Raw genomic sequence first — 17,437 nt, 5'->3', positions numbered from 1 at the left:
GTTTTTAGCTGTGCTAGCATAATTTCAAAAGAGTTTTCTAATGATCAATTAGCCTTTTAAAATGATAAACTTGGATTAGCTAACACAACGTGCCATTGGAACACAGCAGTGATGGTTGCTGATAATGGGCCTCTGGACGCCTATGCAGATATTCCATTAAAAATCTGCCGTTTCCAGCTACAATAGTCATTTACAACATTAACAATGTCTACACTGTATTTTTGATCAATTTGATGTCATTTTATTGGACCAAAAATTTGCTTTTCTTTCAAAAACAAGGACATTTCTAAGTGACCCCAAACTTTTGAACAGTAAAGTAAGTTAAAAGAAAAATGAATCTAACTGGACATTTTAAGGTACTAACTCCACATGTTTTGAGAGTAGAACATTAATGTAAGATATGTTTCTTAATTTGTAGCATTAATGTGGAGATTTATTTTCATATATCCATGTTGCAGTGCTTCATAAAGCAAACTCAGCCCTGTTAGGTGGATTGTCAAATTGGAGTTGTTGTCTAGTTTTTTAAAACCATATGACCTGATTAGAAAGAATCTGGTCCCATCATAGCCCATAAAACTGTTTTACAGCTTATAACTAGGGTCTGGAGTTTGCCTGGTTAGGTAGCCTACCAGATCAGGGAAAACTCTGGGCCCCAGGAAAACACTCCTGTGGTGTCACCTATGAAATCACCACATCGTTTTACAAATTAAGAAACATATCCTCTACGTATTGTCTACTATCCAAACATTTCGAGTTATTATGTAGAAATGTTGACTTTCATATCTCAGATTTTTTACTTAGTATTTGTTTTATATGTAAGTGTGTCTCTAAATTTGTCCTTAAGGTACGTATCACCAAATGTTGACTTAGTATCTCAAAGTTTTGAGATAGTAACATGACATTTTTCGATAGTATCCCCCCCAGAAAATTTGGGATAGCGGAAATGGGTTTCCATAGTAATGAGCTTCCGGTTTTTTTAAACCTATATTTCCAGCATTATCCACTAGGTTTGCTCGAGGTAGAAAATCCTAGGAAATGTTCTTTAATTTACACAAGCTGTCTCCAATTAATCACTCAATGTCTGGTTGAGTGTTTGGTGGGGGGATCGCCTAACCCAGGGGTGGCATAGCTCTACGAACCTTAATTGCACAAAGCCTATTATTAGGCAGGGAATACCGTTTGTAAATCAGTGATTCTACATCTCATTTTGCTGAAGCTGACCCTTCCCAACAGACTCGGACATTGTAGCTAAAAATGTGTCAATTTCGGGCAGTTTAAGGGGTGAGTCAATGAAACCACCAAGGAAGTATATTAAAGTGAACTCTGGGAGTATCCCCGACCAGGACTCAAATCAAATCAAATTTGTCACATGGTTCGTAAACAACAGGTGTAGACTAACAGTGAAATGCTTGCTTACGGGCCCTTCCCAACAATGCAGAGGAAAAAAATACAAATAATAGACTAATTCTAACTCAATGAGTAAATACACAATGAGTAAAAATAACTTGGCTATATACACAGGGTACCAGTACTGAGTCGATGTGCAGCGGTACAAGGTAACTGAGGTAGATACACTATATATACAAAATGATGTGGACACCCCTTCATATTAGTTGATTCTGCTATTTTAGCTGATGTGTATAAAATCAAGCACACAGGCATACAATCTCCATAGACAAACATTGGCAGTAGAATGGCCTTACTGAAGAGCTCAGTGACTGTCAATGTGGCACCGTCATAGGATCCCACCTTTCCAACAAGTTTGTCAAATTTCTGCCCTGCTAAAGCTGCCCCAGTCACCTGTAATTGCTGTTATCCAAATTACGAATTGGGGTTTGGCGGATGCCAGGAGAACGCTACCTGCCTGAATGCATAGTACCAACTGTAAAGTTTGATGGAGGAGACATAATGGTCTAGGGCTGTTTTTCATGGTTCGGGCTAGACCCCTTAGTTCCAGTGAAGGGAAATCTTAATTCTACAGCATACAATGACATTCTAGACGATTCTGTGATTCCAACTTTGTGGCAACAGTATGGGGAAGGCCCTTTCCCGTTTCAGCATGACAATGCCCCTGTGCACAAAGCAAGGTCCAAACAGAAATGGTTTGTCGAGATTGGTGTGGAAGAACTTGACTGGCCTGCACAGAGCCCTGACCTCACCCCATTGAACGCCTTGGGATGAATTGGAATGTCGACTGCGAGCCAGGCCTAATCGCCCAACATCAGTGCCCAACCTCACTAATGCTCTTGTGGCTGAATGGAAGCATGTCCTGCAGCAATGTTTCTAGAGGAAAGCCTTCCCAGCCTTCTCCATATTAATGATTTTGGAATGAGATGTTCGCACAAGCAGGTGTCCAGATACTTTCAGTCATGTAGTGTATGTACATACAGGTGAGGATAAAGTGACTAGGCAACAGGAGAGATAATAAACAGTAGCAGCAGCATATATGATGAGTTAAAAGAGTTAGCGTGAAAAGGGTCAACACTCACGCAACACAATTGATTGATTGGAGACAGGTTGTGTAAATCACAAAACATTTTCTAGGATTTCCTACCTGCAACAAACCTAGTGGAAAATGCTGGAAATACCAGTCAAAATAAAAACAACAAAATAACATGTAATAAATAACTGTCCCTATCCATAATATGGCGTTTGTTTTTTCTTGGTACATGCAATGTCCTATTCAAAGAGCGGCTGTATGCAATCAACTGGGGAGCTATACAGCCTCTACCCATGTGAGAGCACCATTACTGTTCATCATATGTTTCTATATACAAATGTGATTGGAAAACAATTCCACAAAGTGCGAGAGAGAGACAGAGAGAATGGGATAGAACGAAAGAGGGAGAACGCAAACACGTGATGTGGACAATGAATAAATATCTTCAATTAAGCCCCTCTGTATGGAAATCTCATTATCTGACCCCCCTCCACCATCACCACATACGTACACACTTGTCATCAACAAACAGGGAAAATTGCTCTCAGTATGGTTGTAATTAGGGGCCATTCTTCTGAATGTCATTGAAACATTGTTCCTGTTTTTCTCCTCCTGGTCAAAGACCTGCTGTTGCTTCCTAAGGAAGTTCCTGAGATAAGGTCCTCATCTCAGAAAACCATAGCGGTAGTGTGGTCCAAAACACAAGCCCATTATTAAAAGAGGGATTTTCTTTTTTGTCCGAAACACAAAGTGGGGGTCAGGATAACTGTTATTTTCCACATGGCTCTTTTGCGTCTCTTTGGACGTGGTTGTTTGTGAGATTTGTGAAAAGGTTAGAAGAGACAAAAAGGCTGCTTCTCCATCCGTTTTCTTTGTGGTAATGTCTAGTCCCACACCTGACCTGCTGTCAGTAGAAGCCTAATGCTACAAGCCGTGTCAGCATCTTTATAAACTATTGCACATATTTGTTATAAGACCAGACAAAACCAACAAACTTAATAATAAACTTGAGTCACTCTCCCGCAAAGACGATACTCTCATATTCTGACTGCTGACAATAAGACCACCAGAATGTGATGGTGTGAATCGTCAAATTTTGCACTAACCCATATATAATCCTATGATGTAGGCCTCCATAGGTTTTCACTTCTCATTCAGTACCATAAAAATACAATAACACCCAACACAAACATTCTGTGTTGTTGACCTACTATTGACCATTACCTAACATTTACAAGTCAGAGCTTGGCTCGCCGTTTCTCTGACGGACAGGAGTACGCTGCTGTGCCTTGGCTGACATATCGGAGGTGACCACAGGGCTTGAGGACAGCAAACACATGCCCTGACTGTGTACTGTAGCTCCAGGCCCTGCAGTCCTGTCTCAGGTGGGTTCTATGTTTAGAGAGCTCCAGGTCTGCGTCATCCACTGATTAATGACTATCACATTCATTTTTGAAAAGCCTGCTGTTTGTTTTGGATGAAGGAGGCAGTTCACTTAGTTCCTCTAATACGGTTCCCACGACGCACTGTTTTGTAACGGTGGACGGGTTGGAGACAGGCAGGTGTTGCCAGCAGCCAATACCTACCGACGTAGAAGTAGAGCTAATAAACCAGAATGTTGCCATTTATCATGTTAGTCTGACCTGTTACTTGCACAAGACATCTCTTCTTCATATTGTGCTTTTTACTTAGAAACATTCTAATGCCAATATCATGTTATCCTTTGTACAGAGTGCGTATATAGGTTGAGGAATGTATTTATAGTGTTCAATAATCTAATGAAACTACAAATGCTTGGTTAAAAAGATTGTTAAAGAAATTGTGGCATGGCGATAGTATTGATTGCATAAGAAATATGTGGTCATTTATGCTACTTACTCTCCCACGTTATACTTATGTTAACTTTTCTGTAGGCCTAATACGTTCTGTATTTTTTCAGCTTTGTGAGTTATATTGTATGTTTGTACTGTACACTGGCAGAAAACATTAAATAACCACATTCACTGAACCAGCTTTTGGAACAAGTTATTTCTGTGGTCAGATTTGCTTTTACAATAATGATGAATATACATCATAAAAGGATCTTTGCATAATCAAATACATTTTTAAATCAATTTCCCCATTATTGTCCTTTACACAATGTGGAGAGCCATTAGAAACACATAATTGTGGTTAACCATGTCATTATTCATATGATATAATTCATCTGAACTGTACTGGAAAAAATTCTGAAATGGTTAGCAGCGCCTCCCCATACAATGGGGGGAATTTGCAATTGACTAAATGCAAAAAAAAAAGAAGGTTAAAATGCCAAGTTCCACTTGTTAAAGACAGACATCTTTATATTGCTTTATTCATCTGGCTCAGAGGGGATATGGCATGAATCAAGCTGTAGTTACTATTAAACAGGGCTTTAAAATGCACATATTGTTACTATGAAAACAAGAGGTAGACAGACCCTATAATATGCTAATTGAGACCAGAGCCATTTAAGCCTGCATGGTTGAGAATATGGAGGCATTGTGGGTAATTAACCATTTGCACAAAGAGTTTAGCATGTGTGCAGAACTATCTTGCCCAAGGTTGGCTGTAAGGACCACTAGGACTATTTTCACTGTAATATCTAGGAAAGAAGAGTGGGTGATCTAATACAGTAGCGTGTATTGCTGTATGAAGTGGTGAAAATGTAAGAGAATTTATAAATCCTATAGATTTGATAACACTCCTCCATAGAAAAATTACGGTAACACTCCACACACCCCAATAAACTCTCAGGCACCTGCTGAGGCAATCCAGGAAGGGGATTTGCTGCTTTGGTCTGGTCTGTGTGGGCTCCAGGTTTGTAGAGCTGGGAGGGGTGGGGTGCCTCTTCTCTGCAGCTACACAGACATACAGGATTACCTAAGAAAAGCATCCTTATAATCCCTCCAGCCCCTCCAATGCATCCTTCCTTCCTTCCTTTGCTACAGGAACTCAATAATTTCATAATATTGTGTAGGTTTCCACCATATTGCTTTCAGCTGATCCAGTCATGCCAGATCAGTGATCATATTGCAGAAGGATGTGCATTTAAAGAAGCCTGTTCTAAGCGAGTCAATATAGGCTACAGGTTCATTATATAGCCCTTATCTCTGTCATGCAGTAGGTCTATGTGAAATAAATGTTTGTCAACACAGTATTTTGACAACTGAGTGGAAGACAGACTCAAAACAAGGATATTATGCCATTTAAAAAAAACATTGTGTTACTATAGCTATATATTTTGTTTTTCTGGAAAAAACATTTTATGATTTATTAAACATCACTTTTATGATTATTAAATAAAACATAGCTTTCCCAGGATTTTGGAGCCCCAGTGGACTACTCTCTCTCTCTCTCTCACACACACACACACACACACACACAAACAGAGTTTTTCTGGAGCAGCCAAGTGAGAGGTGAGGGTCAGCTATAGTCATTAAACTGCTTATATTTTCACAATGCTTTTTTCATAGGCTACCACCGACACCTTGTTTGGGGGGGGGGGGGGTCATCAAAATAGGAACCCTGGGCTTAAGTAGAGATATACAATTGAATAATTCCATTTGAGAATTAAGGTAAGCCTAAATAAAGAAAATAGTGCAGAAGATCAAATCCGAAGCGGTCGTTTTGTTTCTCCCCTTAATTTATTCAAACGCTTGATCGCATTAATGAGATTCATCTGCCGTTTGATGTCCGCGTGACCCTGATTGGAACTTGTGGCGCGAAACCCAAAGAGGTTGATAGAATAAATGACATGTTTTGAGTTCCAGAGGTTGCTGTTTTTGAACAACATTTGGGAGATGAAGGTGTGAAAACAAGCTGCGATAAACATGGAGGACTGCAGTCACATATTCCGGTAGGCTATTATATACTCAATAGGCAATACTCAAAATGAAGCAATAGGCAATTCCTACACTACACCGTAGTAAACTACTGTCAACTGACTGTGACCTGGTGTGGGCCTAGAGCTTCATTTTTTTTTTCACACACACAGTAGATTTTTAGCGTGGCATTCATTAAATTGTTGTACTAAAAATGTCTAGCCAAACTTATAATTAAAACCACTTGATGACCATTATAAATAAACCTGCTCCATAATGTAATGAAACATTTCTTTCGAGTGCCGTTAAGAATTTGCACCAATGACACAAATGAGCTGTACAGTTTTTTTTGGTGGCATTTTTTTTAATTTTTTTTTACTGTGCTTTAGAAATCTGTCAGATGGAGAAAAGAACCTAGCACACATTTACCAAGCCCCTGTCTGTTCTTTTATAATGAATAGGCTACAGGTTAGTCCTAAATCTCCGGCCTCATTAGACCTTCCCTGCCTGTAGTCTTCCCAACGGCGTGCAGACTGTTAGAGCACGTCTGTACCTTCATCGTCGCGTCCTTTATATTTCACACTCCATGCAAATATAGGCCTATCTTAAGAACAACATGTTTTAATGAAAATGCATAGGCTATGGATGCAACCTAATTGAGGATATAGTATAGAATAGAAGATTATGCAATATGATATGAGAAATGTACAACAAAATGTCCAATATAATTGACATATATTATAGCTTGCTTTAAAGGGGTTAAAGAAAAAAGAAGGAAAGGCTTCAAGCTGTCATAGTGATCAAAATGGTATTCATACTGCTTCATAGCCTACCCGAAGCAAATGTTGATGGGATATAGGCTTATTCAAGTTCATTCTGGAAAGCATGCGCCGTAAACTTTTGGCCCCTATGTCGTGACTTTTCAAAATTGCTACATTGAAACTGTAGAAAATAAGGAAGTGCTCTCTACTCATTTTCAGCGGGAGACCGCCCATATATTGAATCCGTATTTACAAGTAACTCCAGTCTTTCGCTTATTTTGCTATAACAGCACAAAAGCAAACAGGGGCGCTTCACTGTCCCGCGCTCCTCACCAAAACTGCCTTTTCCTCACCCGCTTTTCGAACTGCACACTCGTCCGTCGTCTTCCTCCAGCCTTTTTCTCTCTCCCTATTTATGAAAACGTCACTTCAAGTCCCTCCCTTTTTTGAATCTCATTAGTTTCTTGTGTGTTTCTCCCTGTCAATAATCCTGAATCCAGACTCTCTCTATTTCCATCCCTCTCTATCTGTCAATCAGCGCCGCCTTTGAACTGAAAACCACTCCGACCAACTTCAACTCACTCAATCCGAGCGGCTCAGCTCCATCTCCGGCTTCTTTTTCTGCCAAGGTTCCCCTCTTTTTAGTTTGTATAAACCGCCAGTGCTTGGAAAACGCCAATACAGACTCTAAACTTTAACTCGGATTCTAGATCACCAAGATCAAGGGTTTAAAACTTTGTGTTTTTGCCCCCCAAAATTGCTCGGGAAAATGCCGCAGCTCAACGGCGGTGGAGGGGACGATTTGGGTGCGAACGATGAAATGATTTCCTTCAAAGACGAAGGGGAGCAGGATGAAAAAATTTCGGAGAACTTATCGGCAGAAAGGGATTTAGCAGATGTCAAATCTTCTCTTGTAAATGAATCAGAAACAAATCAAAACAGCTCGTCAGATTCGGAGGTAAGTGAAATAATCGGAATCGATTGGGCATTCGTAGTTTACAAACATTTACTTATTGTGCGCGAAATGTGCAACCACGGTATATAAAAGTTATGATTTCTCTATGTTTTTCTTTAATGCAACCCCTGTGTTTCGTTGTTTTTCAAGGCGGAAAGACGGCCTCCGCCTAGGTCTGAAACTTTCAGAGACAAAACAAGAGAAAGTTTAGAGGAGGGTGAGTTTCTGCTTGTCTGTCTCTTAGATTTGTACACAATGGCATATGAGCGTACCGAGTGGGTTTCTTCTAAAATCTCAGATGTATAAAAGTTGTCAAGGCACTTATAAAAGTTTTTCTTCTTTCCCCCCGCCATGTTAGCTGCGAAAAGGCAAGATGGAGGGCTGTTCAAGAGCCCACCGTACCCGGGCTATCCATTTATAATGATCCCCGATCTTACAAGCCCGTACCTTCCGAATGGATCACTTTCTCCAACCGCTCGCACAGTAAGTTCATTTATTTACACCGATGTGCGTACATTAATGGACACACACGACCCACGTAGCCTTGAACAAACGCGCATTGACACCCAGCTAGGTGTGTTTAGCTGTTAAATGTAGACAGAAGTTTCGCAACTTTTCATGAACTGTACAATGGCATGCATGTCGCTTGCAACAGTGTGCCTGCATGTTTCTCTGTAGCATTCTAGGAATAGGGATAATCAATTCATTTCCATCACCTCAAATAAAACAAATGGTATGCAAGGTCATGCGCACATGATGAATATTCTATTTTTTGTACACCTGTGATCAAATTATAGTACAAAATATGAACATTAATCTCAATAATAACATAGCAGTTTATAGTGGACAATTGAAAATTATTATTATTATGCTGCCTCTTCTTGATTTTATTATTAGTATTGTTATTATTATTAGCATTGTTATTGTTATTATTATTATTACTGTATTATTATGTGAGTGTTTGTTAGGCTATCTCTGGCTTTGATTTCATACCGCCCCCTAATATAATGTTGTACTGAGCCTTCGCTACGTTCGCTACAACCTAATTGAAAACGTTTTTTTCTTTAACGCTTAAAACACATGACCCATTTAAAAAATTTTTTTATCCCAGGGCAGTATAATAACACCTAACACAAGTTTCTATAAATATATCAACATACAGGAAACTCAGAAAATCATTGAGAAAGGACCTTATAAAAACAAAGCCAATGTGTTAATTAGTTTATTTATGTAATTTGCATTTGTCAAACTGCATTGACATTAGCTGAAAGAGGCCTGTCATTGACAGTTACTTTGAATATGCAGACATGAGTATTTTTACCTCAAACATTTAAATACATTTGAAATAATTTATTTATAGGCTGGAAATTGTTTGATTTTTACATGTTGTAGCCCATGTATACCACGCTAGCCTGTAATGGGTAAACCATCGCTCTTAAAAGCATGTGCCATGTAAAATGTTATTTATAAATAAATTCATGTTATTTATTAGAGGCAATCAGCTCAGCTATAATTATGCATACTTACTCATTTACTCGCCACCTCCTAGTCCCACTGGGCAATAGCAATGCTTAGGCCGGATAATTTTCTAAACCTTTAAAAAAATTAAAATAATGGTTGCAATTACAAGTCATTGCTTTAGGACCTGTCATCTCATCTTACAAGGTTAAGGCAAAGACCAGGCATTAGGAAATATGATCTTACCCCCACATATACCTCTGGGTAATGAAACTGATATTTGTTTCCTCAATTTAGTGCACCACACACACCTTGAAAATGAACACACATGTGATAGACAATGTAATGCACCCTTTTCTGTCTGACACATGTAAGTATTTTAAGCATGTCTTATAACATGTCTACAAAATAATTGCACATATATGACACTTTATTTACATCCTACCGAATTATCTTGCTATTTGTATATTTTATGATTTGGTGTTTTTATTAAATGTGTGTCTTGTGCATATTTGTGACCGTTTGACATTTTTTACCATTATTACGCAGTAGTGTGTCCCTCATGTTCACAATACTGGTGCATTTGCAGGACTAGTCATCCTTTATTCCCATCAGTGCACACACCCACACTGGGTTCTAGCTGGCTATTTGTTTCAATGGGTTATTTTCTTTTTGCACATGTTCACTATAGTGCCAGGTCCAATGCTTGCGCACATAACTTCCACATTAGAATATGCTTATATACCAAACTGATATGAGCAAAGTCATGGAATGCCCTTGCAGTGTAAGAAGATGCTGCTGTACATGTCTCAAATCTGATATCAGGTCTGTGTACAGTCTACCTCCTTGTGCCCATTAGTTCAGTGGTTGTCAGAGGTAATTCAAACTTGGAAGGTTTTCATAGTAGCCTATTTGATCAGTTTTGTTACACACTGTCATTCCGTCATTCTGTCTACTCCATACTCCACCACCTCCCTGTATGCAAGATAAGATCATCTGCAAAAATAACATTTTAGAAAAACCCAGTGATCCGTGTTTAATTGGTTTACAATGCAAGGAGACGTTGCAAACGTGATCAAATGCACTATAAATGTTCAGTACAGCTTTATTCAAGATCACATCATACCTTTTTGGCTTATGGTGGTTTACCTAGTGCACTACCCAACCCTCCTCTCAGGTCGGTTACATTTAGCACCGTGTGTGTCCACCCATTAGTGTTTTTTTTTGTGTGGCTGTTGTATTCATAAATGTATAGCATCAATAATTCACCTGGGCATTGATTATCTGTCTTCCTCCCTAACTAGTAAGGAAGGCTACAGAATATAACTGGTAGTACTGTGTCTGTGATTAGAAATGGCTAGCTCACTCCATTGTTGTGTGGTTCTTTGATATAGCAGGCTTTGTCGGTTGCTTTTTCTCCTCAATCCAATTTTCTCATTTGATCAATTTTGGGTCTCATTGGTACAGACGGTTCAGTACTATTATTTTGGAATTCATGATTTGGCATGTGTGCAATCTTTTTTTGTTGTTTCCATACTTTTAGACATATAATGGCCCAATGTGATATGATTGTGATGTTACAGCCTTGTCACTTGATTTCTCTTTTTTTGTCAACTGGCCATGATCTTGACATTTTGGGCATGCCTTTCCATGCTTCCTGTGATTCCGTTACTGCATGTCTTTTTGTGTGTGTGAGTCTCTGTGTGTGTGTGTGTTTGAATGTGTGGAGGTTACTATAATCTGTCTGACCTCAGACAGCTATAACGAGCGTGAGTTTGTTTTTTCCAACCACCTAAATCTAAAAAGCTGTACAATTTGGGATAATTTAGCAATTTGACATGACGTTATGCCCAGGGTGTTAGGCCTCCTGCCCTCTTCTTCCCCTCGTCCTTCCATTCCTTCTTCTCCCTCCTTTCTCAACCTCACACAAAGGCCTGCTGGTTCAGTGGGAACAGGTTGAATTGGTGAAGTGGCCTGGCCAGCTAACTCCGGGTGCCATGCTGTTCCTTGCACCTCACTCTCTCTGCGATTGTGCAGATGCTCATGCTAACATGGGGCTTTCTAAAAGGCGACGGGTTAACTTCAGTGCTGCTGGCTAACATCACACCTCAACAGGTATGCAGAGAGGAAAGAGAGGGAGCGGGGGCTGGGCGGCCAGCACTCTGGCATAGGGCTGCAGGGCCGTAAATCCGCCCGGTTTATTTACTGCCTCAGACTTATGAATGTTAAGATATTTGACGCCACCCCTGGCCCCATAATTCCTGGGGCCTGGAGACTTTTGGCTGGGGTTTTTGGTTTTGGGTTTCAACGTCTAATTATGAGTAGTTTTAAAAAGAACCAAAAAAGAGAGAGGGAGCGAGAACGCAACACCCAGCATCCCCTGGTCTATTTAGAGTGAAAAAAAGACACTCTCGAAACCCGTGGCGATTCCACAGGAAGCTTGGCAAGAGGCATTGTATGATTGAAACAATAGCCTTTTTCCTATTTTCTTTGTTTCACTTGTATTGTTGCAGCAGTATCTCTTCTATTGCAGTAGACCCACCTATTTAAAAATGAATGGCGCTTGCCTTCACAATTAATGACTTACACAATTTTGACATTTTTGGGAGGGAATGTTGGATTTGTGGCAAGATTAACATCAGATCAGCAGTGGTATTTGTACATTAGCCCACATTTAATACATAGTGTAATCCTTTGTGTGTATGTAGATGTACTGGTATGGCCAAAATTGTATAATTGACACATACAGTATCTTTTTAAACATGTTAGCAGAATATGCATAACACTAGTATATCATATGGATTATGTGTGTTCTGGTACAGCTCTGAATGGCTTGTCCCTGCGAGGTGAGGAAAGATATCTTAATGCGGATTTAGGGCATAGACCCACACCTTATCAAATTGGCTTTACATGTTAATAGGGCTTAATTGCAATCCGCAGGGGGTTCATGGCACTACGCGTCCACATTTAGTCTTTCCTCGCAAAATGCACTCCACATTTTTTTAGGCTGTGAAGGACACGCTCTCTTTCTCCCTTATGCCCTCTTTTTCCCTCTATCTTTTCTCTTCTTTCTCACCCCCCTTCCACTTCTTTATTTTTCTCATCCCATGCAAGGAAAATAAAAGGTCCTTATTTTTCTTGAGCTTGATAAACACCCATAAAAAGTGCAATCTGTTTTGGATTTGAGAGAGTAAAGTTGGGAAGTAAAGTTTGGCACCATTAAACAAAAATCGAGGCCTGCTAGACATTAGCGGCGCACTGCACATTCTCCAAGCTTAATTAGTCCAAACTGTAATTGTTCATGGTCTGCCAATAGGAGTAATGCTCAGGAAAAGTGGAGTTGCACTAAATCGGCCCACAGTTTTTAAAACAATAAATCACTTGCATATTTGTGTCGTGATTCAGATGGAGGCTCGACCTCTCCCATCTCGACATGTGGTAAATTGTAAAGTCAATGAATCGCAGATGTAGAGAAAGAAAGAGTAAGAGAGAGGGGAAGGAGGTTGAGAGAGGGAGAGTACAGTAAGGTTTTGTTAGCGCCTAGTGAATGACTGGTAAAGATTTGCGATGTAAATATTTACTGATATTTTTTTCTTTCACTGGCAGGACTTAATTGTCTTATGCTGATGATGTTGGCAGGCTAAGCTGTGAAACCATACAAAAATGGCTCTCGGTCAGTTCGTTTGAAACGACACACAACAAAATCAGTCAGTCCAACATGTTTATGGGTGTGTTTTTAATTAGGTTTTTTAAATACTGTGATGGGAGTAGTTCCCTGGTGGTAGTGAACAGAGTTTGGGTGTAGTTTATGCCCAACTTGCATAATCAACCCTGGTTTTGTTTAATTTATTTATCAAACCTATGCAATTGAGCTTTGGGTAATAGAACTACTAATCTCATGTTCAATTTCAAATGTGTGTTGTGCTGAATGCATTTTAAAAAATAAATAAAAATAGGCCTTTAACTGAAATATCTAACTTTTCTTCCTCAATAGAACTGTGGCTGGGAAGGCACATTGCATAGACTACTGACAAATACACTTTCCCCCATACCGCAACAACTAACCCCCCCCCCCAACCTTCCAATTCCCTATCACTGGGCCACACTGCTTTATGCTATTCTGTCTCAAAAAACAGCATTGGCTTAGCAGCTGTGCACTGGTGCCCCCCTCTTCTCCTTCCCCTCCACTCACCCCCTCTCTCATTTTCTCTCTCACCCATGCATTTCCATAAAGCTCAACACAAAGATCTCACTGTACATCTGGAATGCAACTTTTGTCATCTGTTAAATATAGTCTTACTGCCGGCCCACAGGGCTTGGGGCTCCCTGAAACATGGAAATCAAATTATATCCTATTTGTGTGTTTGCATTTGCATCTATGTACCATATGTGTGCGGCATAGTATGTGCATGCAGTGTGCACTCACGTTTTATGTTCCATGTACTATGCTCCCTAGATCCGAAGTATGTAAGATGCATGGATGTTCCTTGAATTTCAAGGGGCAGTTCTTAGGATTCTTTGCTCTATTGTCCTTATATCTGTCAAGTGTTCCAATACAAACGCACGTGTTGGGAGTGTTGGTGCGTTAGCCCTGGACTCCTAGTCGAGATGTCAAGGTTTACCTTGCAGGCAATGACTCCTTAGATGATACTGATAGACAATCTCATCCTTTTATTCTATAATTCTACTGAAGCTCAAAGTTGTTTTCTCTTTCCATCAATTATGGGATCAATATAGTTTAGAGCAGGTGCTAGCAGGGGTTTGTATTCCTTTACAATAGAGCTGTGCTTTTGCACTGCATCCAGTAGAAAGATAAGATGTAGCTCTGTAGTATTGATTGCCTGTTTAAGGATAATTAGACCAATGACCTTTTATAGTGAAAAACTGTTTATGTAGCATTTTTTAAATGCATATGTAAGATATGTTACTGTATGTTTTTTAGGTAAATAATTATTGATACTTTTATTTGTTCAATTTATTTTTCGTCTGAGTGTGCATATTTCTGTAAGCCCATTCATTCATTATGCCGTGAGTCTCCAGCAGCGAAAGGAGTTTAGCAGAGTGGGAGAGAATGTGGGGTTTAAGAAAAGCAGGAAATGCGTCCAGCGACGTGTGTGTGTGTGTGGTCTGAATAGGGTGCAGAATGTCTGTGAATGCCGGGGCAATGAGAACAGCGACAGTTCCTGGTTCGATCTCTAAACAATAGTGCCCCCAGGCCTCACATTTATCTTCCCCTCCAAAAAAACAGCAAGGCTAAGAGAAGGGGGGGGGGGGGGGGGTTGGGACGGGTTTATTGCCACAGTTGATGTGGACAGGCCATGTGTGTGGCTTTTCCTCTTAATAATTCTGGCCATTTCTCCACCTGTTTCCATGCCTTGTTATCAAAATGTCGACCCCAAAAGAGTCATTGAGTGAGTGGATTGTTTGATGGTGGAGGAATTTGGTGGTGCTGGGCTTGTTTGGATTGGAGTGTGTTTGGGGAGGGTCAAAGTGCAGGGAGGCTGACATGCTTTCTGTTGGGAAAGGAGCTGCTCCTCTAACCCTTTTATGATGAGAGATAAAAGTGCTTGAGTTTTCCATGGGGGGGGGGGGGTGTGTAACTTTATCATAGCTCTTAAAGATCATGTTGGACTGTATAATGACTAGCCATGCCAATGTGCAGGGAACACCTGTAGTAGGCCAGGCTTGTATGGATGTGTCAGATTGCTCTAGATTGTTCCACTGTGTGGAAATCTCACTCAGGAGAGCTTAGTGTTTTTGGGAGAAGTGATTATGAATCATCACCTGCAATGTTTGGTGGAAATATGTGAACCACCACCCTTTAGCACTTAATCTTCCCTATACCATCTCACCATTGTTATAAGCTACAGCGAACCTACCCGTCTATTTTTAACTTCAAAGGGAAAATACATGGCATATATTAAGACATTGTCATTACAATATTAAATCCTGCATAAAAAGATGCAGCAGTCTGACGAGTGTCCTATTATGGTGATTATCTGCTGTATTTCAGATATTCACAAATGTCAAGGATTTCTGGATTTGTAAGGAGCATAGATAATTTGGTATCCTGTCTGTCTAGTTTGTGAATGCACATTTGGATTCTGGAACTTTCCCTTTGTTCAAATAATCTGGACAAAAACATTTCAGATGCGAGGGACCGTTTTGTAATATGTCAAACACATCATGGAGAACCATGTCTTTTTTAAATCTTCTAATTCAACTTTTAATTGCAGGAGGATAAGCTCTGCGGAGTGGTTTGTGTGTGTGTGGGAGCGCACTAATGAGGTGATTGTCTGCTTGTTTGCCGTTAAAAGTGCTGGATTTATAACTGCTTGAAAAGGTGAGGGAGCTTTAGAGCCAAAGCAGAAGAAATGTATCTACTAATCTCCAGATTATTGTAGGATTTAGAACAAAATGTTTCAGAGATTACTGTATGTAAAAATGCACAAGGCTAATGAAATGTAAGCCCTTTGCACACACTGTGGAATAGTGAGAGATTTTACGGATGTCCGAAAAAAATAGATTAAGAGAACATTTCCAGTGTCAGCTCTTTAGCTGCCCATTAGAAATCTATTTACATAAAATAATATTAGCCTACCCCTTAAAATAGACAGCTGTCACTTTGTGTACAGTAGATAACATTTCATGAGAATTGCTGGTCACATGGGCACATGCTATGTTGTGTTCTTAGTAGGCAGTAGAGTAGATTGAATACCACATCTGACACTGTTGTGGGATATTGTATGTTGTGGTCTGTGTGTGTGTGTGTGAGTGGGTGGGGGGGCTGTTTGTATGAAAAGCATATGTTTAAATGCCCCTAATGCATTCTACTCTCCACTGAGGAATGGTGTCAGCAGTGTTTGGGGTCAATTCCAAAAGTGAAGAAATTGACTCCCAGTACTGAGTGAATTGTCAATTGGCTCCCCAAGGGGTCAAAGTGAATTGAGTGTCTGTTTGGACAACTGGCCCGAGGTGGGATGAGTGGCCTTCGCTGTCAGCCAGAGGGGACTGATGTGGAATGAGGACCAAATCAACTGACAAGCAGAAGAAATGGAGCACTGTTGAAGTAGAAAACAATTGAATTCAGCATCCCAAGGTATGGGTTGAAATAATGACCTGTTGTTCATGGTGTTAGCAAGTCATATAGTACTACGATAAATATCTACAGGGAAAAGGATGAAAGTAAAAGATGATTTGCTAGATTAGGCCTAGTACAGTATTATAACAGGTTTGATTGACAGTCAACTGAAACGATTTATACATAATAATTCTAGAAAACAAATATGAAGATCTTTGAACTTAAGTGATAAATAAAATATTGAAAGTATACTAAGGGGTCTGGATTGTCATCCTGTCATCTTGCGAGGGTGACAGGTGAAGATCATGTGACCGGCTTCTGTGACGTCTGTCACGGTGCCCTTTAGAACGAGGAGTTTCTTTACCCCCGCATCTTATTTTTTATCTTACCATTTACTGCCCCGGTATCTTTATGCGTCGAGCATTCTTCAAATATCAATAAAGATATATTACTGGCGTTGTCATAACAGGTGATGTTGAGTGGCAAGATTTCAGGATGGAATATTTTCCCAGTTTTAACTCTTGATCTTCTGGTTAGCTAATCTGCCTTTGCCCAGGTGACTAGTCTATAATTTCTGTGAACAAATAAAACCCATTCAGACATTACAGTCGAGGTAAAAAATATAATACACCTTTTATGGCCATGCTAAGTCTTTATTGTCAATTCAGTCCAGATTCTGTCTGTCTGTACATATTTATTTGTCTTTGGAGGATTACCCTGAGCACTTTGACTAAACACTGAGCCTGTCTCTGGTCTGTCCTGCACTGAGGCCTCAGTGGAGAGCAGCTGCTCTGGTAGGGCCAGGCGGGCGGAGGAATTCTCTGCTGTTTAAACAGTGGGTCGTCTTAGTGCAGGCCTGAAGGACCGGAGGGAAGGAAGTTCCTCTGTGTTTACATAGCT

The 17,437-nt window shown here is 40.1% G+C and overlaps 1 protein-coding gene across 35 annotated transcripts in view; it reads left to right on the top strand.

Annotated features, from left to right (window-relative positions):
• The first annotated feature begins 6,631 nt into the window (after positions 1-6,631).
• LOC109869968 (transcription factor 7-like 2) overlaps positions 6,632-17,437 on the top strand; it is a 98,944-nt gene continuing 88,138 nt past the window's right edge. For all 35 annotated transcript variants that reach the window (XM_031804637.1, XM_031804638.1, XM_031804634.1 and 32 more), the window contains exons 1-3: positions 6,632-8,001; positions 8,149-8,215; positions 8,357-8,481. In XM_031804637.1, coding sequence (XP_031660497.1) covers positions 7,813-8,001; positions 8,149-8,215; positions 8,357-8,481 — 381 coding nt within the window. In that variant the 5' untranslated portion in view covers positions 6,632-7,812. The remainder of the gene's footprint in view (positions 8,002-8,148; positions 8,216-8,356; positions 8,482-17,437) is intronic.

The sequence above is a fragment of the Oncorhynchus kisutch genome, linkage group LG25, assembly GCF_002021735.2.
Source record: "Oncorhynchus kisutch isolate 150728-3 linkage group LG25, Okis_V2, whole genome shotgun sequence".
Classification (NCBI taxonomy): Eukaryota; Metazoa; Chordata; class Actinopteri; order Salmoniformes; family Salmonidae; genus Oncorhynchus; species Oncorhynchus kisutch.
This window is presented reverse-complemented; position numbering and strand designations above follow the sequence as displayed.